At 40.7% G+C, this 23,726-nt stretch overlaps 3 protein-coding genes across 5 annotated transcripts; 1 reads left to right on the top strand and 2 right to left on the bottom strand.

The window, feature by feature from the left end:
- Nucleotides 1-27: 27 nt before the first annotated feature.
- Nucleotides 28-7,260, bottom strand: LOC137099599 (transient receptor potential cation channel subfamily V member 6-like). 3 transcript variants are annotated; one of them, XM_067476646.1, is made up of 16 exons: nucleotides 6,824-7,260; nucleotides 6,554-6,695; nucleotides 6,348-6,445; nucleotides 6,149-6,271; nucleotides 5,838-5,978; nucleotides 4,157-4,255; nucleotides 3,877-4,052; nucleotides 3,636-3,782; nucleotides 3,450-3,529; nucleotides 3,226-3,361; nucleotides 2,808-2,894; nucleotides 2,655-2,731; nucleotides 2,232-2,548; nucleotides 1,877-2,145; nucleotides 869-975; nucleotides 28-660 (listed from the first exon to the last, which is right to left on the bottom strand). In XM_067476646.1, exons 2-16 carry the CDS (start codon nucleotides 6,676-6,678, stop codon nucleotides 588-590), a joined length of 2,055 nt encoding a protein of 684 aa, XP_067332747.1. In that variant the 5' UTR covers nucleotides 6,679-6,695; nucleotides 6,824-7,260; the 3' UTR covers nucleotides 28-587. The 3 variants fall into 3 exon arrangements, with proteins under 3 accessions (XP_067332747.1, XP_067332748.1, XP_067332749.1); XM_067476647.1 differs by having other exon boundaries at nucleotides 2,232-2,298; nucleotides 2,383-2,548; nucleotides 6,554-7,242; XM_067476648.1 differs by lacking the exon at nucleotides 6,824-7,260 and having other exon boundaries at nucleotides 6,348-6,471; nucleotides 6,554-6,665.
- A 500-nt stretch (nucleotides 7,261-7,760) lies between these two features.
- On the top strand, nucleotides 7,761-15,923 carry LOC137099598 (uncharacterized). Its single transcript, XM_067476645.1, has 2 exons — nucleotides 7,761-8,140; nucleotides 8,391-15,923. Exon 2 carries the CDS (start codon nucleotides 9,028-9,030, stop codon nucleotides 13,126-13,128), a length of 4,101 nt encoding a protein of 1,366 aa, XP_067332746.1. The 5' UTR covers nucleotides 7,761-8,140; nucleotides 8,391-9,027; the 3' UTR covers nucleotides 13,129-15,923.
- Nucleotides 15,924-17,757: 1,834 nt separating this feature from the next.
- LOC137099601 (uncharacterized) lies at nucleotides 17,758-22,893 on the bottom strand. The gene is made up of 4 exons (XM_067476650.1): nucleotides 22,065-22,893; nucleotides 20,232-20,881; nucleotides 19,252-19,415; nucleotides 17,758-19,061 (listed from the first exon to the last, which is right to left on the bottom strand). Exons 2-4 carry the CDS (start codon nucleotides 20,874-20,876, stop codon nucleotides 18,872-18,874), a joined length of 999 nt encoding a protein of 332 aa, XP_067332751.1. The 5' UTR covers nucleotides 20,877-20,881; nucleotides 22,065-22,893; the 3' UTR covers nucleotides 17,758-18,871.
- Nucleotides 22,894-23,726: the final 833 nt, after the last annotated feature.

Genomic DNA, 23,726 nt, shown 5'->3' with positions numbered 1-23,726 from the left:
CCACAACAAATGATCCAGACAGAACAATTAAAATCAAACTTTTTTATTAGACATTCATCACAATCAAAATATTAGTCTGCTGTGAGACATTCTGAACAGCACCCAGTTGTTGATGTTCTGATGAATCAATTAATGTCCAGATTTATAGGAGAAACAGACCTGGTTTCCTCTCTAACTGCCTCATTCTGATAATCAGAACCTGATTTAGAAAATTCAGTGTTAGCAAGTTGTGCTAAAAGACGTCATAAAAATGTTCACTTGGACGTAAGAGTGGATGTGTAATCGACGTCTAAATTTGAACTAAATTTGAATTAGAACTATGTTCCAGTTTTGCCTTGTCTTGCATGTTAATAGACGTCTAAAATAGGTCTTGACAGAGCGTCCAAATACCCAACATATGTCCACAGGGAGAGGGAAGAGGTCCAAATACTGGACGTTGAAATACATCTAAAAGTCATATGTAGATGTCTGTGAACCTGCACTAAGCTTTACGTTACGTCTGTGACGTATCACCTTTGTGTGCTGCTGCTGCCATAATTTTATGCTCTGGTGCCATCTGAGACAAAGCCCTTTGCTGTGTCCCCTTTTCAATTCCACTCTCTCAGGAGAAGGCCTTGATATTTTGGTTCTTCCATCATTTGGTCATCTCTGTCCTCAACCCTGCAAAGACAATACAGTAAACCACTAAGCTCAACCAGTGGACACCAGAGGTGCCAGGAGACTCGGTGAACATCTTTGTGATTTAATCTGTGTGATTATTCTTAGTGAAAATAATGAGACTACTCTTTACTGATGATGTCACTGCAGTTTAGTCTGAGCTCAGCTTTATTTTGCTATCTCAGACATTTGTGTTGTGTTGCTCTCTTGCCTGAGATACCAGCAGTCCTTCAGCCCATAGTTTTTTCCACATACACCGAGCCGAGGCCACAGGCGCCGTGGGAGCCTCCTCTCCATCATCAAGGTTGTGGCCACCACCTGCACAAAGTCATTAAGGTCTTACTTTAACCCAGCAATGTACAGGAGCAGGACAAGCAGCAGTGTGCATTTCTATTTGTGTCCACATGTACATTAACATCACATCCCTTCACTTTTTATACATTTTACTACACTATGAATTTATTTCAAAATGGGAAATGTTGCTATGATTGTCCATCAACATACACACAGTATCGCATTATTACAAAATGACAACAAATTTGCGATTAAAAACGATTGTTTTTTACTCAGGTAAAACGTGTTACTCTGTGTAGATTCATGGTCAAAACCTGCATTCATTGATTTAAATGGAGTGAAATGTGCAAACTATGGTGACATCGCCCTGCAAATCAAGAAAACACATGCAAATAGACAAATTAATAAAGAGTCTTCAGCATTAACAAATGTGCTGCAAAATGCTACAACACAATGGAAACGGCTCCGGAAGCAATTAAAAATACATTTACATATCTATCGCTTGTCTGTCACTTTTTAGTGTCCCCTGGAAACATTGCTATGACAGTTGTCTCCAATGGTTCCGGAGGACTCTTAAAAGTGACGGGCATTTCTCAGTTTGGTTGTGTTGTGCAGCACATTTTTTAATGCTCCGCCTGATTAGTCAAACTAATGCAGTTGTTGTCATGAAATAGGCGGCCTGGTAGCTCAGTGGATAGAGCAGCAGGAATCAAATCCCAGCCTACGCACCAGGTGTCTCCAGCTCCCTAGGTGTCCCCCAGTGGCTGCCAACTGCTCCCCCAGGGGGACAGGTTAAATGCAGAGAAAGTCTTTCAGTGTAACGTGTATGTGCTCAATGACAATAAAGGTTGTTCTTGTTTTTTCAATTTGCTTGTGTTTTCTCGATTTGCAGCGCAGCGTAGTTTTGTGTGACTGCATGTTATACCTGAGTTCTCCAGAGCTCATCTCTCCCCTTGGTCACCTTCTCCTGTGTGTCACCCATCATAGCTGCCAGCAGATTTAACATAAAGATGCCACCCACCAAATTGAAGGAAACGTTTATCACATAAGCAATTGGGGGTGAAATGATGGTTTCATCCACAGGCAGATTTATAAAGAGAACAACCACCTCAAACTCAGTGAAGAGAGTTATGGCATATGAGCTATAATCAGGGAAGGCCCAAGGGTACTGAGTCATATCAAACATCCATGCAGCTGAGGGGAAAAAAGGACAAGACAACTTTTTTTTTCTAGAATATCTGTGAGGGTGAAATTGTCCTTGTGACCACAAATGTACTTACCAGACCCAAAACCAATGATCACAATTGACATCAGAATTACAAAATTTATCATGTCTCCAAATAAAACCTTGGGGGGAAAAGAAACACAAGGCTCAGTCCAATAACACAAAGGAACAGGCAACACAGTATCTGTGGCTGAGCTGTCTCCTACCTTCTGTATCATGATGACAAAGGGGCCAAGCATTTCAAAACCTCGGGCAAAGAACATGGCGTTGCACCAGCCTAAAAGCAAACACACCGACAGGGGCGTGATCTGGTCCTGCACCTCACACACTCTGAACGCACACAGCAACACCACGACGCACGCGTAGGCGATACTGGTCAAACCAACAAGACAAAGGTTAGAGGGTAATTGATGACAGAAGCCCTAAGGATTGGGCTAAAGAATGTTTCCAAGCCTTTCACCAGAATGTTATCACTAACAGGATGACGTGGAAGGGGCCTCCCAGAGCTGTCTGGCCAAAGTAGCGCTTTGCTCCCACTCTCAGCATGTCTGGGATCTGTTGGGAAGATGCACAGTGTAATGGAGCATTTAAAACATTATAAGTGAAGAGGAAGCATCTTTCATAAATTCACCTCTAGCAAAAGCATTGCAATAGCTCCCACGATGCTGATGATCTCACCTACCAACCGCAGGTGATCACCATGTGTCACGTAACTCTCCTGAAAAAACAACGACTTATAATTAATATTTAAATTATAATAGCAAACAAACTGTGCCCTCTTTTTGATAGAGACTTGATATTTGTTTAAAAATAAATAAAAAAAATAAATAAAAAGGTTGGTTTGACCACCTAATAATTTAATAACTAACACATTGTGGGGTCCAGAACAACTATAGAGTTTGTGATCGATTCCCATTATACAGAGTCCAGTCCAGCATTTAGCTTCAGTTCGAATCTTGTACAAATGAACATGTGATCATCATCTGGAAGCTGGTAGAGGTGGATAGTATTGTCTGACTGAACTGACGGCAAATGATATCTATACACACATTGAGTCTTTTCTGCATGTAGATGGATCTGTCGTTACTTGGTTGTTTGTAGCCTGGTGGAATGGGCTTCAGAGGGCGATACATGCAACACAGTGTGACGATCCCGATGTACAGCAGATACACAAACAGCAGCACCCTGACACAAGAAAGACAAAACACAGTAAAACAAGGCTGGACGTGTGTACGGTTCATATACTTGACTTCAGATTAACGGCAAACTTTACCTAAAGTAATATTTTCCATACAGGTTCCACTTCAGCCTGACCAGCTGCTTCACAGGAGTCAACTCCAGGATCTTCCTCGCCTGGAAAACAAAAATTTAGTTCTTTCATCTCTTCTAAGAATCAAATTCATTTTAATTCTGACAAATAGTCTGTGATTATTTCTAAATACTCTATTTTCATTAGTACCTCACTGTATTTGCTGCACACAACCACCTCCAGCACTGACTTGTTGTCAGCCCATGAATCGATCTCCGTCAGGTCATAAAGGTTAGAGGTTAAAGGGCCCAGACTCCACTGGAAGACACGTCTTTTATTAACCAGGTGCTGAAATACCTGAGAAAGACAAAGGGGAATAACAGCACCGAGGACAAAAATAGGGACATAATCTGGATTGTTTTCCCTGTGGGTCTTACCACGCTTCACTCACCACAGTGTTTCCCTTTTTAGCAGCCGCTTTAAAAGGTGTAAGGCCTCGAATGTTGGGCACCATGTCCAGTGGCACTGAATGGTCAAACTCTGCATCATGGACCATAATCAGGTCAATGGTGTTACATGCAGTCACCCTCTTGGGCTGCAGAACCAAAATGTGAAGCAGTGTGTTGCCTAGAACAAAGACAAGAAGGCAAAAATAACATAGGCAAGAAATAAAAGAGGAAAAAAAATGGACATCACTAAAATGTCAGACTGTAACCTGACAAATACAGTACCTTTGTAATCCTGGACTCTGGTGCTGGCTCCTGCATTAATTAACTTTGAGATAATGTCCTTGTTCCCAGTACATGCAGCAAAGGACAGGATGTGTTCACCTGTCGACCAAATGTAGATTTTGAAAAACATCATCTGTTGCAAATCAGTGATTACAAAAACATAAATTAATGTTTTAATTCCCAAACACTCCTACTTACGAGCATTTGGGGTTTATTGTATTTGTCTACAAAGCAAACAAAGATGGAGGGGTATGTGTGTCTCTGTGATCCTGGGAACTGTGCTGTCCACGGAAACAGCCCCTTGTAGGGTCTTCCAAGTGGTCCCAGGGGAGGGGCCAGAACAAGTGCAAATAATAGATCCTTGATGATATGGCAATTCAAGAATTTGGTACCGCATCCAGAATAGGGAGTCCAAGACACCCTTCTGTTGCCACACCTTGCAGGCTGAGCACAGCTGTGTTGAAGTTCTCCACAGAGAACAAGTGGTTAGCCTCTGTGGTATGTGCGACTGAAAGTCATTGAGAAGAAGGCAACTGTTCTTTGTGCTCATGTGCCAAATGGCAGTTTGGAGTTGTTGGCTTTCTTGGAGTCCTTGGGAGGGATCCTTGAGGAGGTATGATCTGGGGACTCCATAGTTCTGTTTTGGGGACTTGATGAATGATGGAGAAATCTTAGGCCTTAGATTGATGATTAACTTTGTCATCGTATCATTAGATCAGAGGCCAAATGTCTTGAACACACTAATCACTACTTGTCGGTGAGTTGGATCAGGTGGTGGGGGGAAACTGAGGGGTCAGACTTGGTAGCCCTAATGTGTAGTGATGCTGTGCTGGGAACAGCTGGCCAAGGCCCCTGTCTGTGAGATCTTGAACTCCCACCTCCAGTAGAATTTCTGCTACATTCTGGGGGAGGCTGAGTGGACCATGTTTAAATACTCAGTTCTGGAAGAAGCCACTTTGAGTTTTGGTCAGAAGGTAGAATGACTGGTAGTCTTTGCCTAAGAACTGGCCAAGTGGGGATATTTAAAAAAGTCGACTGGAAGGTGTGCTCCAATTATCACATTGCTCAGCATCCCTGAAAAAGCCAAATTCCAGGGTTCTGGAACAGATGGAGTGTGGGGTGCCAGGACATCGCTATGAGCCATCTGGTCCTTTTATAACTGGAGTTGTGTCTATTCTTGAAAAGAAGTAAAACAAGTTCCCAGTTGTTCTTGGCCTCTATCAGGTTTGTCCCTTGTCAATGATCCTTTTCGTAATTTTACTGGACAGGATTTTAAGGCGCATCCAGGGGAAGGACAATGTCTGATCATTGCTTCTCTCCATTTTGCAGATGATGTAGTTCTGCCGATTTCTGCTGTGTGACAGCACCTCAAAGTCTAAGGCCATGACTAGCTGGATTTCCCCCTTCGGGTTGGGAATTAGTAACTTCCTCAAGTGAAGGATTTTAAGCATCATGGGGTTTTGTTTGGAAGTGAGGGTAAAATAAGTCAGATTGACAGGCGTATCGGTGGAGCTTGTGAAGTAATGTGTACGTTGTACTGAACAAGTTTAGTTTTTATTTCATATTTAGTTTCCTGAAGTATCCTATATTTACTTTCTTTGTAATATTGTCAGAAAAACCACAACACCAAAACAACTCTAGCCTCTTCGTCTGTCCCCTCCCTCATGCAGACTTACAGTACCATAGTATATGAGTCCTCCTTTCCTCTTCCTGAAGTACAAGCCAGTGACTCGAGGCGTAGCCACATCAGCACCACGACTAATGAGGTGTTGGACCAGACTGGTGTTCTGGTTGATCACAGCGATGTGCAGAGGAGTAAGACCTGGGTCAGAGAAGACAGAGACAGTCCAGTTCAGTCCAATGTGACAGGTTCACTTATCATCATTGATAAAAACCTGATAACTCTCTCTGTGTACATGCACATGTGCCTAAACTTTAAATTGCATGATAATAAGTTTGTGCTTGTTTCTGTGTGTATGAGTTTATACGAACCTTGGAAAAGGTCAGAGGTCATTGGTTCATTGATGAGTTCAGGAGCTCCGTCCATCAGAGCCACAGCTGCCTCCAGGTTTTCATTCATCACGGCGACATGAAGCGCTGTCTCTCCAAAACTTCCTGAATCAGAGGAAAACAACATTACAATTTATAACTGTAACACAGTCAGATAAAACACAGTGAAGTTCAGCCTCACCTCTCTCAAAAACATCAGTGGATGCATAAGTCAGCAGGTTCCTAACAGAACCAACACTGTTGGTTTTAGCCGCATAGAAAAGAGGAATGTCATTTACACTGGAGGAAGGAGAACAGAAGAAACACTAAATGAAAGGGAATGAAGACATGTGAATTACTTATTTAGTCATTCGTCTAGGGGTGGAAAGTGATAAATGAGTTTCTTACAGATTGGTTTGTTGCAGAAACGTCTCATCCAGAACCTCGTTCCATCCTTTCTTGTTCTGCAGGCGAAACCTCAGCTGCTTCCACCAGCGGTTGAGCTCGACCGGAGCCGACGTGACCAGAGACATCGATGCCTGATGCTTGACTGGAAAAATTAAATGAAAATGTGACGTTCAGAATAAAGTCCAGAGAGAAACTCACCAGGAACTCATCATCTAAGCCTTGAACCTTCAAAATAAAATCACACAAAGGAAGTTTCTGTTTTCCCCTCACATGAACTTATTGTCTATACGTGGTCCTTAAAGTCGAAATGCTTGAAAATAAGTGAAACCCTGTTGCATGAGCATTAAATAGGATCCAGCCTTCAGGGAGGAGCAGCAGCAGGTAGAAGACAAACAGTTTGACTCCCCAGAGCTGTCTGCAGTCCTCTATCACCACAATCTGCACGGCCACTATGGAAATACTGCAACATCAGGACAGTCGTTCTAGTGAAGCATTAAGAAAACTGGTTGGAAATGTGCAGCGCGTTCAAAGAGTCTGAGCCCTGGTTTGGAATTTCAGCCGATAAACTGTGATTGTTCGTGTTGCATTATTTGTTGTTTTTCTGAGTGGAACTGGGATTATTGAGTTCAGATTATTGCAAACGGAAAATGAGGAGAGCATCAGCCTGGGATGCAGAAGTGTGCAGGATGAAATCTCAGCCTGTCCACTAGGAAACATTCAGCGTTAGATCCCCGGGTTAAATGCAGAAACAGAATTTTAATGTAAAGTGTAACTGAAAGATGTATATGTGTTCAATGATGACCAATAAAGATTCTATGGTAAAACATGGAAAAATGCTGATTCAGAGCATGTGGGGACTGTTATTAAACCTTATCCTTAAACATGTTGAGCACATTGGTGTAACAGCAGGATTAAGCAACACATGACAAATACCACATTTGTTTTTCACATAGTCCTGTAGCAGTAATTTGATTGGTTATTTAAAAACTCTAATTAATAATCCATGAATTATCTCATCTAATAATTCTAATTAATTGTTTATAGTCCGACGAATTTCTTAATTAATTGGTTAATTCAGTGATTAGTTAATTTATTAATTCATGCAAATGTTGTGAGGAACTGTTTCTGCATCATGATTCATAAGTATGACTGATAATACTGAGAGAGGTGGCCAGACTTTAGCCAGGAGTGATGATGACCCCCCTGTGATGAGGACCAACTATGTAGAACCACTGTAACTGCTGTTAGAAGCAGGTATAATGTTTAAGTTTATATAATTGTTTTAGGTACGATTACATATAATTTGTACGGAAAAGGAGAAATTTATATGATTAAGAATATTTGTTTTCGTTCTTAAGTCATTTGTATAGTGTTTCCCAAGCGGAACCAATGTTCGCCAGTCCAGGTAAAGACAGGTTATTATTGAGTGCGACATCATTATGTTACACGTGTGATGCCGAGTTGTCGTGTTCAGCTGAAGATAATGTTTTCAGTTACGTTGCTGTAAAATGTTTCCAAGGTCTAAGACAGAGCAAGACTTGTTAAGCTGAAGTTATATTCTCCCCGTATGTTAATGCGGCCAATGAGGTACGTGAATCTTGTCATTGTTTATATTGTACCGACTGTTACCAACTTGGTTTAATTAGCGATACGACATGTAAGGGAACGTAACAACTGTTATTTACCTATATTTATTTAAGAATAATCCTTATAAAGTGATATTGTACAGTTTGAAATAAGTTTATTAAGCTATTTGTGTTGTATTTTATTTTCTGTTTATGTCAAAGAAAGATTGTAATTTATATGTGTGTTTTATTTATATTTGAACTTTATTTAGTTCTCACGGCATAATGAACATCTTTGGAAATAAATGCCAGTGAAAAGAGATCGCCTTGTGTCCGTGATTAACTGGATGGGAGTAACAGTGAGAACTCAGTCTGCTCGACATGAGGTGAAGAGACGATAAACGCCTGCTGCAGAAGAAGCTGCAAGCAAGATTCAACGCACACTAGCATCAAGCAGATAAGACAGTACATACACCAATAACCTAAAAAGGGTGGAACAGAAGAGAGTCAAGCCAATAAGAAGAAACATTTAAAACAAGTTAAGTGTTATTAAATGGTTAAAGGACTCAATAAGTACTGTAAAGAAAGTGTTATGTACATGTTCTAAGTTTAAAATGCTGATGAGCACATTTAATCTCAATCATCAAGAAAGTTGCAACGTGAAAGAGTAAATAGCATATATTATAGACTGTTTACTGTTCTTAAGTGTTTAAATGAGTGGTTCAGTTTGTAAGTTGAAACTAATTCATATGTATCATAGTATGTTGTTTGGTACTGAGTAGATTATATTAAGGTATTGTTGGTTGAACAGAATAGTTTAGTTCCCTTCAGTTATTTCTACAATGTACATTGTTAAGATAAACAATAATTAAACTAGGAAATATTAAGATAAACTCAGACAATAATACAATGGCCGAACATGAAGAAGAAGCTAACAAAAAGGGCTCAGATAAAGAAAGCTATGCCCAAAGGACACAACAGCAGTCTAAAGATTCCAATAAGGAGCATATAAGCCCAAATCCATCAGACAATGATGATGTTATAAGGGAAACTGATGCTGTTGTTATACAGGAATTACGAAGAAGCCAAAGAACCAGAACCTTTACTGCACGGGGGCAAGAACTGCATGTCAGCAAAATTAGGAGGCTTCAACATCGCTTTGCCATTACTTATGACAGATGGAAAGCTCTAGCCAAACAAGCTAAAGGGGAGCTTGGTGGATCTTCTTCCACCGACGTTGTACTAGACCTCAGGACTAAGATTCACTGTGCTCTGACAGAAGTCAAACAAGCTTATGATGACTTGCGACAACAAAGTGTCCCTGATGGAGAGACACGGCGCAGAGCAGACACCTGTGATGCAGTTTCAAAGCGACTCTTAGACTATGCATGGAACTGTCTTGAAATGAGAGAGGGTTCTCATAAGGAACAAATTCACTGGACTGATACTGGCTCTGTATTTTCATCTGTTGTTTCCCAGAGGTCCAGGGCAACTTCTAAAGGTTCGAGGTCCATAAATAAGTTAAGTATAAGTTCCACACATTCAAGCCTGTCTTCAGCAAATAAACAAGAGGCAGCAGCAGAGTTAGCTGCCACTCAAGCCACTCTAAAAATCTTAGAAGAAATAGAGTGTGAGAAACAAGCACTTGAAATTCTTGAAACAGAAGATGCTGCAAGAAAAAGGACCTTAGAAGAGAAGCGCAGGCAGATAGAACGCTTAGAGACTGTTAAGAGGATGAATGCGGCAAGGGCACGTTTGCAAGTTTATGAGAAGGAAGCGAGCTCGGATGAAGAGATAACAAGTTTGCTCCATGATTATAACTTTGCAGAGATCAAATCCGCTCTAAGCCCAAGTGAACCTCCAGCACACAACTCTGCAATGCCAAAACACATCACTCATACTCAACCTGTTACAATCCCTCAACCTGCCATAAAGAGAGAGTCTACTGCCGATGTTCCTAAAGAAGAAACCACAGCAGCATTAGCCGAAGCAATAGTGGAATCTATTAATGTAAGTCGCCTACCATTACCCGAACCTTCTGTTTTCAGTGGAGATCCATTAAGATACACAGACTGGAAGATGTCCTTTCTATTGTTGATAGACAAGAAAAACATTCCTGTAAATGAGAAAGTCTATTACCTTCGCAAGTATGTAGGGGGTCCTGCAAGGAAAGCTATTGAAAGTTATTTTCTGTTAGGTACAGACCAAGCTTATCATGCTGCATGGAATATCCTAGAAGAAAGGTATGGAAGCTCCTTTGTGATCGCAAAGGCCTTTAGGGATAAACTTGCTTTATGGCCAAAGATAGGACACAAGGATTGTTTTGAATTAAGAGAGTTCGTGGATTTTCTTCGTGGCTGTTGTACGGCAATGTCACAAATCAAAGGTCTTGAAATCCTTAATGACTGTGGTGAAAACCAAAGAATTCTAAACAAGCTTCCAGATTGGTTAGTGGCCAGATGGAATAGAAAGGCTGTAGAAATTGAAGAAATCAGCCAAACATTCCCAAGTTTCAAACAGTTCGTTGACTTTCTCACATTAGAAGCTAAAATAGCTTGTAATCCAGTGACGTCCCTTCACGCCCTGAAGTCCGGTGATGGTGAGAAGCCACGGATGGCAAAACCTCGAACTGTGGGTTCACGTGTACTGGTAAACAGCACAGAGGAAACTCTGGAAGCGAAAGGGTGTGTATTTTGTGAGAAGCCATCACATAGTATTCATACTTGTTGGAAATTCAAGGATAAGCCAATTACGGAACGAGTCAAGTTTGTAAAAATGAAAAGAATGTGTTTTGGATGTTTGAAACCGGGACACCATTCAAAGGTCTGTGAGAGAAGAAGCATCTGTGATACTTGTAAAAGGAAGCACCCAACATGTCTACATGAAGACAGAACCACAACGGATGGAAAGAAAGAACAGCAAATGGTGAAACTAACAGACAACAGGAAAAACGTGAAGGAAAAGGAAAGATCAGGAGAAGTAATGCAATCTCTACAGAAAGACGAAATGTCAAATGAAGCAATATCTAATAGATTGTTCCAAGATGAGAGCAATACTCACACATCCACAGTTGTTCCAGTGTGGCTGTCTACCACGAGTGACCCTGAGAATGAACTTCTTGTTTATGCCTTGCTGGACAACCAAAGTGACACCACATTCATCTTAAAAGAAAGGGCAGAAACACTCAACACACAAAGAGAGCCTGTACAATTAAAAATCTCCACTTTGTCATCTAGAAATACAGTGATTCCAAGTCAACGATTGAATGGATTACAAGTTAGAGGGTTTTATTCATCAAAGAAAATTCCTCTTCCAACAACTTATTCAAGAGAGTTTATTCCTGTTAATGTAAGTCACATTCCAACACAAAAGACAGCAAGAGCTTGGCCTCACTTGGAGCATCTTGCAGAAGAGATTGCACCCTTAATAGACTGTGATGTTGGCTTGCTTATAGGATATGACTGTTCACAAGCACTTCTACCCAGAGAAGTTGTGGCAGGTAAGGACAACGAACCATTTGCTCAAAGAACAGACCTTGGTTGGAGCATAATTGGTCATGTCAACCCTTGTATTGATTATGGCGATACAATTGGAGGCAGCCACACGATGGTTGTGAAACAAGTGATACCTCAGTTGCAATCACCTAATAATCTTACAAATGAAGTGAGATATATGTTTCGCACACAAGTCAAAGAAGTAGTCACTCCACCACAAGTGATAAGGGCACTTGAATCCGACTTCGTTGAAAGAGCTGAAGAGGAAATTCACCTTTCACAAGAAGATCTGCATTTCCTATCAATAATGAAGAAAGGGACAAAAATTAATGCAGATAGTCGCTGTGAAATGCCGTTGCCATTCAAAGGTAATAGGCCAAGTATGCCAGATAATCAGAAGTGTGCCCATCATCGTCTCAGATGTTTGCCGAAAAGATTTGAAAGGGACAAACAATATCATAAGGACTACTCAACCTTCATGAATGGAATAATAACTCGCAAAGAAGCAGAGAAGGTTCCAGAAGATGAAGTCAATAATACTCCTGCATGGTACATCCCTCACCATGGGGTATATCACCCACAGAAACCGGGAAAGATACGGGTTGTATTTGACTGCTCAGCGAAGTTTGAAGGAGTGTCATTGAATGACCATCTGCTGACTGGGCCAGAACTGACAAATACCTTAGTGGGTGTGCTTTGTCGGTTCCGTGTGGGTCCTGTAGCAATAATGTGTGATATTGAATGCATGTTCCACCAATTTCATGTAAGACCAGAGGATCAAGATTACTTGAGATTTCTTTGGTGGGATAATGGAGACTTTCAATCTCAACCATCAGTCTATCGTATGAGAGTGCACCTGTTTGGGGCAGCCTCTTCACCTGGATGTGCAAATTATGGGTTGAGGTACATCGCTGCTCAAGGACAGGGTAGTTTCAGTGAAGCATCCATCCGCTTCATTAAGAGGAACTTCTATGTCGACGATGGTCTAATAAGTGTTTCAACACATGAGGAAGCTATTCAGTTAGTGAACGAAGCAAGGAAGCTCTGTAACACTGGAAAGTTACGAATTCACAAGTTCATCTCTAACCACCTTGAGGTGCTTGCAGCAATTCCCAAGGAAGATTGTGCAGAAACAGTACGGAACCAAGATTTGATGTTGGGAGAGTCACAGATTGAAAGAGCTCTAGGGGTCAGCTGGTGTGTTGCCTCAGATCAGTTCCAATTCAGGGTAATCGTGAGTGAACGCCCACTCTCTAGGAGGGGAGTCTTATCGACCGTGGCCTCTATTTTTGACCCACTTGGCTTTGTAGCACCTTTCATTCTAGTTGGAAAGCAAATACTTCAACAAATGTGTCAAGACAAGATTGGATGGGATGAACCACTTTCTGAGGATCTTCAGCCACGATGGGAATCCTGGCTTTTTGATCTGCAGAACCTATCTGATGTCAAAATAAGTCGATGTTACATTCCAGAAAGTTTTAAGGAAGTTCAGAGGTATGAATTACATCATTTCTGACGCAAGCAGTACAGGGTATGGTGAATGCACTTATTTGAGAGCAATTAGCACTTCAGGACAAATCCACTGTTGTTTAGTTATGGGCAAGGCTAGGGTTTCACCCTTGAAGATTACCACAATACCCAGACTTGAGCTGTCTGCAGCAGTTGTGGCAGTCCGTACAAGTGATCTGCTTAGAAAGGAGCTGGAGATAGAGGCCCAAGAGTTCTTTTGGACAGACTCAAAGGTTGTCCTGGGATATGTCAACAATGATGCTAAACGATTTCATGTGTTTGTGGCAAATCGCATTCAGCGTATCAAACAGAGCACAGATCCAAGTCAATGGAGATATGTAACCTCTGAAGACAATCCGGCGGATCATGCATCAAGAGGTCTTACAGCGAAAGAACTCACTACATCCAACTGGTTTACGAGTCCAGCCTTTCTTCTGCTGGATGAACTTCCCAGCAGAGATGTCAAGGTGGGAGATATTTCAGTTGAAGACCCAGAAGCTCGTAAAACTTATGTACACAAGACCTTGACCATTGAAGATTCACTGAATAATCGGTTTCTAAAGTTCTCCAACTGGACCAAACTAGTCAAGGCTATTGCTAGACTCATAAGACGTGTCAAACAGATTAAGGGCTTGACATCAAAAACCAATGAAGCCACAAGTTTACAAGAGAGAAAGGATGCAGAACTTTCCATCATAGGCATTGTCCAAGGTACATTTTTCTCTGAGGAATTAAGAAACTTGCAGAGTAAGGGTGAGATGAAATCAAAGGATAAGAGTAGCAAGCTTTACAGACTGAATCCTTTCTTGGATGATAACGGCATTCTCAGAGTGGGAGGTCGTCTTGAGTATGCTGATTTACACCCACACATCAAGCATCCAGTGATTTTACCAAAGACTAGTCACATATCAAGGTTGCTGATTGAGCATTATCATCAGCGAGTGCAACACCAAGGTCGTGGTATAACACTTAACGAACTAAGATCAAGTGGTATTTGGATCCTTGGTGGCAGTCATGCTGTGTCATCTTGCATTCACAAGTGTGTTAAGTGTAGAAGGTTTAGAAGACCTACAGAAACACAAAAAATGGCAGACTTGCCACTTGAACGGATGGAGACAACGCCTCCCTTTACTTATTGTGGTATGGACTGTTTTGGGCCATTTTATGTCAAGGAGGGAAGAAAGGAGTTGAAGCGATATGGTCTATTATTTACTTGTTTGTGTTCTCGTGCAGTACACATCGAGCTGCTTGAAGATATGACGGCTGATGTCTTTATTAATGCTCTTCGTGCTTTCATTGCACTACGAGGAAACGTTCGACAACTTCGATCTGATCAGGGTACTAACTTTGTTGGTGCAAGGCGTCAGTTCTTGGAAGCTGTGAAGGAGATGGACCAAGAATACCTAAAACAACTAGGCTGTGAATTTGTCATGAACACTCCAGCTGCAAGTCATATGGGTGGAGCTTGGGAAATGCAAATTAGGACAATAAGAAATGTGCTAATGTCCATACTAGATCAGTCGTCCCGCAAACTGGATAGTTCGTCATTGCGAACTTATCTATATGAGGTTATGGCGATCATAAACAGCAGACCTTTAACGGCACACTTACTCAACGATCCAGCAGGACCACAACCTCTTACACCTAATCTCCTTCTGACAATGAAATCTTCTATTGTTTTGCCACCACCCGGAGAATTTGTAAGAGAAGATCTTTACCTTCGCAAAAGATGGCGTAAGGTACAATACTTGGCCAATGAATTTTGGTCTAGATGGAAGAAAGAATATCTGTTAAACCAGCAACAGAGACAAAAATGGAACAAAATCCATAGAAATGCAAAGATCAATGACATAGTGATTGTGCAAGACGACAATGCATCTCGAAATGAGTGGAAGTTGGCTAAGGTCACAGCAGTATATCCTAGTAAAGATGGATGTGTGAGAAAGCTACAGTTGCTGTTAAGTGACAAGGAACTAGATGAGCAAGGAAAACGACTTACCAAGCCAGTTTATTTGGAGAGGCCTATTCATAAGACTGTGATTTTGATGGAAGCTGAGTAATATAGCTTTATTGGGTTATGTTATTTTTAGTTGTGTTATGGAATTTTATATTTGCACATTAGTACAGAAATCACCAGTGATTGGTGGGAGTGTAACTGCTGTTAGAAGCAGGTATAATGTTTAAGTTTATATAATTGTTTTAGGTACGATTACATATAATTTGTACGGAAAAGGAGAAATTTATATGATTAAGAATATTTGTTTTCGTTCTTAAGTCATTTGTATAGTGTTTCCCAAGCGGAACCAATGTTCGCCAGTCCAGGTAAAGACAGGTTATTATTGAGTGCGACATCATTATGTTACACGTGTGATGCCGAGTTGTCGTGTTCAGCTGAAGATAATGTTTTAAGTTACGTTGCTGTAAAATGTTTCCAAGGTCTAAGACAGAGCAAGACTTGTTAAGCTGAAGTTATATTCTCCCCGTATGTTAATGTGGCCAATGAGGTACGTGAATCTTGTCATTGTTTATATTGTACCGACTGTTACCAACTTGGTTTAATTAGCGATACGACATGTAAGGGAACGTAACAACTGTTATTTACCTATATTTATTTAAGAATAATCCTTATAAAGTGATATTGTACAGTTTGAAATAAGTTTATTAAGCTATTTGTGTTGTATTTTATTTTCTGTTTATGTCAAAGAAAGATTGTAATTTATATGTGTGTTTTATTTATATTTGAACTTTATTTAGTTCTCACGGCATAATGAACATCTTTGGAAATAAATGCCAGTGAAAAGAGATCGCCTTGTGTCCGTGATTAACTGGATGGGAGTAACAACCACCCTTGAGCCTTGTCAAATGATTTTCTGCACAGCAAACAGGAAGCTGCTGCACACAGATCCACAGCTTCTCCGCTCAAACGAAGCAGCTTTTACACCATCAGAGCTGTCAGCAAATGTTTTAGTGTCACTGGAGAATCTCTTTTCTCCTGGTGAGTTAAGTGATTTATTGTAGGGAGATTATAGTTTTCTGCTTTATGATAAAGAATGTGATCAATGTAAGTAAGATAATGTACATGGCAAAGTGTGTGTATATCCAACAACAATGGTGGTGACAGTGGTGGCACATGAAAATATTATCTGAGGTTGGTGGGAGCAGGAACGTACAGTAACTACTTCACACAAGTGCTTTTGTTACTTAGAGAATGACAGAAATGTGGGTGTCCGTGTGCTTCAGTTCAGCTCTTCTCTGATATCAGCAGGATCAGTTCTCAGAGGCTCAAACACACAATGACTGTGTTTACATGGACTTTAGTAACCAGGTTACAGTCGACTTTCTCTGAAAATCTGATTTCTTGAGTGTCATTTAACCAGAAAAGTTAGAAAGTCTGTCAGAAAACAGATTTCTCTGCCCTGTCAACATGTAACTGGGTTTCTAACCGTCTTTCTCCAGGTGGGAATGTGTTTAATGAAAGGCTGCTGACATGAACACATAGCTGAGGTACAGAATGAATGAAAGGAGTCATAATGGTGCAATGCCGCCTCATTTGGAAAATAAAATCTAACGCAAAGTTTAACCAAGACACAGTAAATCATAGAAGTCTAAATGGTCACTTTCCCCCACAATTTTGTTAAATTCAGGCTGGAGTCTATGCCAGCTGTCATAGAGGAAGAGGAGGAAACCCACACAGAAAACTCCACACAGAGAGGCCACGGTCGCTCAAGATTCAAACCAGGGACCTTCTACCTGTGAGGCGGCAGTGCTAACCACTCCACCACTGCGCTGCCTCCTAAATGTATCTCTGAATAGTTTTTTGTGAACAGAACAAATGACATACTCTCCAGTACTTCACAGTCTCAAGTGGCTGTTCCACAATACGCACTGTCCCAGTTGTACCTGTGTGTTCCGTGTCCTACTAAAGGAAAGCGTGTTCTTCACCTGTGCTTTGGCGGTTTTAGAAATGCATACAAGAGGCGGTTAACACCACCCTTAGGTGACTCAGATCACAGCATCACCAAGTCAATTTCTCTCTATAAACAGTGAAAAAAGTATAAGTCCTCCAATAAGAGAACAGTTTTAAAAAGCACTAAATCTGATGCTGTTGATAAGATAAATGTCAAAGTTTAGTCCAGCATAACATTGTGACCACCTGTGTAACTAAATATAATCCAGAACAATGAACCTGCCATGAATTCTACTTTTACAATATTATAAATACTCAGTTTTTAGGTTGATACTATCAGAAGGTGATAATTCTAATATTGAGGTCAAAGTGGATATTGGAGTCACACTGGAGAGTAGTTAATGTCATACAGTGTCACCACTGTTTCACCATTATTTCTACCCCTTGTGTGTCATATTGGTTCGGCCAGACAGTTTATATGTTGGCCCTTGTGTGAAATTACAACACAAGTTTTGTCTCTGTTGTGGTTAGAACTTGTGTTGTAATTTCAGTTTGATAGTTTGAGTTTAGCTTTTTTTGTTAGTAATTCAAATTTCTTTGTATATGTTACATTTGGGTAAATAAAACCCATTTTCCTCTGAGACTTTATTCCTGTGTGTCGTGGCAAAAATGACAATCTCTGGTCTTAGGCACCAAGTGTAATCAGTAAAGAAGCTTCAACATCCAGGATGTTTTTTAGGGTTTTATTATCTTGCAAGAGAGAAGAACATCGACAGTTTCAGTTCTCTATACTATGCAGTTCTAAACCTCATACATCACACATTAGTTTTATAACTTTCTGTTGCTGAGCAGAACATTCTCCACCTCAGGACACTGCCCCCGACCCTTTTCTCCTTTTCCCTTTCCAGCACTTTGATAAGCACCTGTGAGCTGGGAGTGACTCAGTGTGGGATGGTCTGCTGTTAGACAATAACTGACCTTGGAGCAGTTCTGCAAACACTAAAAGTCAAACATAGTGTAGCAACCCACGGTTTATGGAAGCTAACTGTGGGAGGCGGTGAAGCTAAAGCTAAGACTAACCCTAACTGACTTAACTAACCTAATCAGCTAGCTTGGGTGCTAGCAAGCTAACGTCAAACGAATAAATCAAAATGGCAGGAGGAAGAGAAAACACTTGTTCCCCATACACCGCACGACCGCAAGAGCCTCGAGCTGTTTGACAGAAGTAATCACAACACAATTCTCGCCTTTTAACAACTATCTCACTATCTACCCACAAGTAGCCGATCACCGTGACCGCCATTCATACACCCATCACCTTCTTTCACGGTGCCGGCTAAACCCTAAACAGGTGAACACACCTAATAACACTAACTGTAACGTAATCATTTAACAACATTTAACATTTAAGCAATTAAAGCACAGAGCTATTCAGTACACATTTACCCATAATTCCCTCGGGGCAGATTGCGTCAGCGCCCACACTAACCCACTTGCTGGGCCGTTACAATAGTATATATGAGACAAAGTTTGAAGAAGATTTTAAAAGTACACTAAGTACAAGTTGCCATTATAAATAGGAAAAATGCTGAGTAAAATGCAATCATTTAATCAGACTTGATTTTCCATCACACTGTGTCCTGTGTCTACCTGCTGGGTTCCTGGAACATTTCATGAGATGCAAGAAAAAGCAAAAATAAAAGGTTTTTTTATGTTTTTTTGTTGTTGTTGTTTTTTTGTTTTGTTTTGGGTTTTTTTAATTAGATTTAAGTGCATAGAAAGAATTCTGTTTTAAGCAGTTTTTTGAATATCGGGAATGAGTTGGTTTAAACTTTAAATCAGGTTAAATCAGTCGAGACTGCTCAATGATTTGGGCTAAAGCTTCACATTGTGAATTCTTTTTCAGCCACTCCACAACATCTTTATCCTTGCAGTTTTCTATCACATACTCTATTAAGGTTTTCTTGTCATCCGAGCTCCTCTTGGTGTTTTGAATCCAGCGTTTCACTTCGGCCAACATCTTAAACAGTTTGCTGTAAGAGGAATAAAAATAAGAAATTTGAATATTTCCACCTGAAATGATGGAAATGTCACCGTTCATTAGAGTAAATATAGAAAAGCTCATGAATTTTTATCATCCTGAAACAAACAAACCTTTATGGTATTTTTCAAGTAGAAATTGTAAAAAAAAAAAAAAAAAGGAAAAGTTAATTTCACACTTACTCAATTTCACGAAGCTCATTTTTCAGCTCCTCAGCACGGCTGCATATGGCTGCAGCATTTTCTCTCAGATTCTTACTAACTTCTGTCTCAGGGTTGTTCACATTCATAGAGCTTTCAACAAGATCATAAATGGAAAACCCAAGACCAACTACATTTCCTCCAATCTGACAAGCACAAACAATTCATTATTAATAATAAAATTATTCAGCCTCAATTCATTTTGAACATGTAACAACACAAACAAAAATCTAACTGAAACTATTATTCACCCCAAAGGTGTCTTGTCTGTGAGAGCTGAGAAAATAAATCATCGACTAATAACTGAGGTGTATTATTGGCCTACATCAATGCAGTGCTTTCTCAGTCTTCTACTCTATCATGTTGTAAGTCAAACTAATGTGAAGAATTGCTGAAAAACTGCAAAGGATGTAGTTTTTGGAGGCACAGGATTAATGAGCCTCTATGATCTGTTTCTTTGGAATAATAGGCAGTAAACTAAGTTATGTGAGGTGTGTGCTTGTTTGGTAGCTGCCTGGTATCACTTGCTCATGATGTAATCAAGAGACACGGTGGATGGACGCAGGTAAATTTAGGGTGCGGCTCAATTTGAACACATGGATGTGTCCACGGGCTGCAGGGGACAGAATAGGAACTGGGTGAGTTTGAAGACAAGTCTCCTGCATGAAAAACTGCCAAACAAACTGCCAGTAAACCACTGAACAGTTTAAAATCTAAGCAAATGTTCCTGAATATGCAAATGCACATAAGACTTTTCTGTGAAGGAACTCGCTGCCTATTAAGCTTCGCTTAGTAAAAACTCCTGTGAAACATATGTAATTTAAAGTGAGAGAAGATGTCATTCTCCACTCTGGGACAGCGTGGTCGCACACAAACTTCCAGCTTTTCCAGCCACAAAAATGGCTTGGAATTAATTATAAAAATCCTAAAATGGCAACTCACAGATCACATTGGATACTCACTTTTCCACACGTCTTTGGTGCTGTTACTATGTATTTAACTGCCTTCTTTACAATGAGTTTTGAAAGGAATTTTATCTCAAAACTTAAAAGTTTGACAGATGCTTGGTACAAACTGGTGACGTGATCTAAATCCAGTTCACTGGATTTGGCAATTGCTTTGAGGATTCGATCCAAAACATAATCTTCATGGGGAACAACTGTGCTGGATCCAGTCGGTTGTTCTTTCTCCTCTTCCTTTTCCAGTGATTGTATGAGGTCTTTGATTTCCTTTTCAAGCTTTTCAGCGTTGTCTGAAATTTCTTTTGCCTCTTTCGTGGTTCCACTTGACAATATAAAACCTGCAATATCAGAAGCAACATTGGTGGCAAAACCAGCCGCTGTTGCTCCTATTGCTGGAATTAGCAAAGGAGCCGCCAACCCTCCTGTAAGAAGGGTTGCTATACCTGCCCCTATCAATGACAATGCTCCTGCTGTACCCACAGAGGTCCCAACAACTTTACTGATATTAACATTTTTGTTGTTGTTATCCACTTCAGAGGCCAGTTTGTTCAACTTGTCTGCAGCTTCCTTTTGTAACTGAAGCCATTTGTGGATCTTCTCTACAAGCACTTTGGCATCATCCTTGTGGTCACACTTTGAGGACATGGTGTCTGCAGGAAAAATGGTGAAGGTTAGTGAACTACACTTCATTGAGTACAGTGCACCTGTACAAACTCATCCAACCCAGCAGCTCTGGCATGAATTCTACTTTTACAAGGTTCTAATTTATCAATTTAATGTTGAAACAGTCAGAAAGGTGATAATCCCCTATTTAAATGAATCCTCATTCATTTTAAATACAGTGGCCAAAACACAAGAGAACATCTTAATATAATGCACTACACCCCCCACTGGGACCTCAGTAATTTACACATTTTATTTGACTTCTGTGTAAAGAGGTGAACTTAATATTGTCACAATCCCAGTTCCTGGACTTTAGTTTTACTTTTGTAAGCTTTACTTCCTGTCCCTGCCTTTTATTTTGTAGTCCCTCAACACCACTTCCTGTTCTTAGTTTCTTTAGCTTTTTCACCCACGGTTGTTAGTCCTGATTACTTTCACCTGTGCCCGTTTATTTAACTAATACTTGCCAGATCGTCTCTTCTTATACTTGGAGAATAACCCTTCTTGCAAAGATGCTATGTTCATGGACTTTCTTTCCCATTGTGTAGACTCCTGACTTTATTTATTCCAAATTCAACCTCAAGTGGAAACAGTCCAGTCTGAAGGGACGCTGCTCCTTTCACTAGCCTGTCTGTCTTTTTTAAAGTCTAACATCAGTGGTTTAATTCACTGTATTTTGACCATCATTCCTGAGGCACCTAGAGAGCATGATCAAGTCCCATGGAGGAATCAGGGAAATTAGATTCTCTGTGCCAGCAGCTTTAATGGACTCAGAGTTTCCACAGTGTGTTATCACCAACTCTGTTTAATATTCTCTACTTTCCCTGTGGTGCTTTTTCCAGAGCACAGGAAACCAAACTGCTGGCCAACACACTCACTTACATACAACCACAGGTTCAGATACTTTATTTGATCTTCTTCTGCCTTTTCTTCTCTCCTGTCTGTCTTTCTGGCACAGACACACATATAGACCCCTGGTATTCCCATGGACATGCACCATTAAATAATCATTATTACAGAGTAATGTTTGTCTGATATGCCGTTAACTTTTTTTAGGGGCCTAGTTGTAAGCCTCATATACTACACTGCAAACCATTAAATTGCAAATTTAGGAAAGAAAATACATTTTCACTACTCTATACCAAGAAATTTCAAAAAAGTTATACTTACTGTGTGAAGGAATAGGTCAGTCGTCTGCTGGCCACTTGTGCAGCTTGTGGGGTGAGTGTGGTTCTGACAAGCTTTGTAGCTGCTGATCTAATGTATTTCTACAGACAGAGGTTAAGATAGTTTAATTCAACTTTATTTATATAGCACCAAAGATTGTGAAAGTGAAAGAAAGTGTTTTCCAATTTAACTCGACAACTACACTATTCTATGGGTGTGGTTCTCTCCAGGCTATTGCCAAAAGACTGGCAGTGCAGATAGTGTTATCTGCTCATGCTGCTGCTGCTGGTGAAAAGCAGGGCTGCTCATTGGCACTTCCACTTCTGCTACTACTGGGCTGGTTTTACCAAAATCATTGGGTGTGCTGCCATCTTTAATGATTGGCTAATTATCACGGCAAGCTGTCTTTAGTCTCCCTATCTGCCTCTGTGTCCTCATTAGGGTGTCTGATGGCCTCTTGACAAACCACAACTGGAGTGTTGTACTTTATACCAAGAAACTTCCAAAAAGTTATACTGTGTGAAAGAATAGGTCAGTTGTCTGCTGGCCACTTGTGTAGCTTGTGAGATGAGTGTGGACTGAGTTTTTATATATATGCCTCGCAGGGACTTTCCTCTCACAAATGCAAGCAAAACAGGAGCGGATGAGGCCAGATGACTTGACTATAGTCTACCAGGAGAGAAAGGGGGAGGAAGGGAAATGGTAACAGAGAGAGTGAAACAGAAATAGGAGGGTGAGCTGAGAGAAAAAACAAGGAAACTTCATCCTTAAAAGCAGCCCTCTCTCCAGGTCTGTGCGTCTCTTCCCCTCATGTCTGGATAAAAAGTCCAGCTTTACTTGGGCGACTGTGGTGCAGGAAGGTAGAGTGGTCGTCCACCAATCTCACAGTTGTTGGTTCAATCCCTGGCTCCTCAAGTTACATGTCGAAGTGTCCTTGAGCAAGACACTGAACCCCCACGTAGTTGCTCCCGGTGAGTGTTGGCCAGCTGCATAGCAGCAGTGTGAGTGTGTGTGTGGTTGTGAGTGTGAATGGGTGAATAAGAAGCAGTGTAAAGTGCTTTGAGTGCCAATAGTTAGAAAAGTGCTATATAAGTGCAGAACATTTACCATTTATTTGTGCAGAGCTGTTCCATGTAGAGGAGGGAGCAACACATCCAAGCAGCGTTGATATCGCCAGTGAGAATTCCCCAAATACTTTTCTTTACGGGGAACTGAAAATGCAGGGGCCATCCCCAGGGATCCTGTTCTCAGTCGATCCCTGTACCGTGCTTAGTCAAAGGTTAGGGTTAGGGGTTAGAATCTTACATGTGGCTAATTGCATAAAGGGAGAGTTAGACCAAGACTGACCTGACGTATGACCTTTAGGCTACTGTGGTACTGTAGCAAATACTCAAGCACTTCTTTCCCTTTTCCCGTTCCAAATTTTTCCCTTATTAGTGGGAGAGCTGTAAGCACAGCTCCCACACTATTGAGATCCTTTTCTTTATTATTAGTGTGATTGCTGAAAGCAACATTTATGTTGTTTCCAGTATTTAATTTTATTATTATTCCGGATTCTTCCGTACGTTTTTCAGCATGCAAAAAGTCCTAAATGCTGACAGCTGTAAACATGGTTCCAACTGTAATATGTTCAGCATGGTTGGGAGAGGTGTGCTATTACCCTGT

The sequence above is a fragment of the Channa argus genome, chromosome 15 (assembly GCF_033026475.1).
Source record: "Channa argus isolate prfri chromosome 15, Channa argus male v1.0, whole genome shotgun sequence".
Lineage (NCBI taxonomy): Eukaryota > Metazoa > Chordata > Actinopteri > Anabantiformes > Channidae > Channa > Channa argus.
Note: the sequence above shows the minus strand (reverse complement) of the source record. Positions and strands in the feature narration are given on the sequence as shown.

Bases quoted from the DNA above. Each gene is read 5' to 3' on its own strand.
- LOC137099599 (XM_067476646.1), bottom strand. From the start codon at position 6,678: ATGTCTCTGGTCACGTCGGCTCCGGTCGAGCTCAACCGCTGGTGGAAG. The intron at 3,362-3,449 runs GTAAAGTTTGCC...TTCTTGTGTCAG, and splicing joins TATGGAAAATATTACTTTAG to GGTGCTGCTGTTTGTGTATC. The intron at 976-1,876 runs GTATAACATGCA...GACTTTGTGCAG, and splicing joins ATGAGCTCTGGAGAACTCAG to GTGGTGGCCACAACCTTGAT.
- LOC137099598 (XM_067476645.1), top strand. From the start codon at position 9,028: ATGGCCGAACATGAAGAAGAAGCTAACAAAAAGGGCTCAGATAAAGAA.
- LOC137099601 (XM_067476650.1), bottom strand. From the start codon at position 20,876: ATGTCCTCAAAGTGTGACCACAAGGATGATGCCAAAGTGCTTGTAGAG. The intron at 19,416-20,231 runs GTGAGTATCCAA...TGTGCTTGTCAG, and splicing joins CACCAAAGACGTGTGGAAAA to ATTGGAGGAAATGTAGTTGG. The intron at 19,062-19,251 runs GTAAGTGTGAAA...TTCCTCTTACAG, and splicing joins AATGAGCTTCGTGAAATTGA to CAAACTGTTTAAGATGTTGG.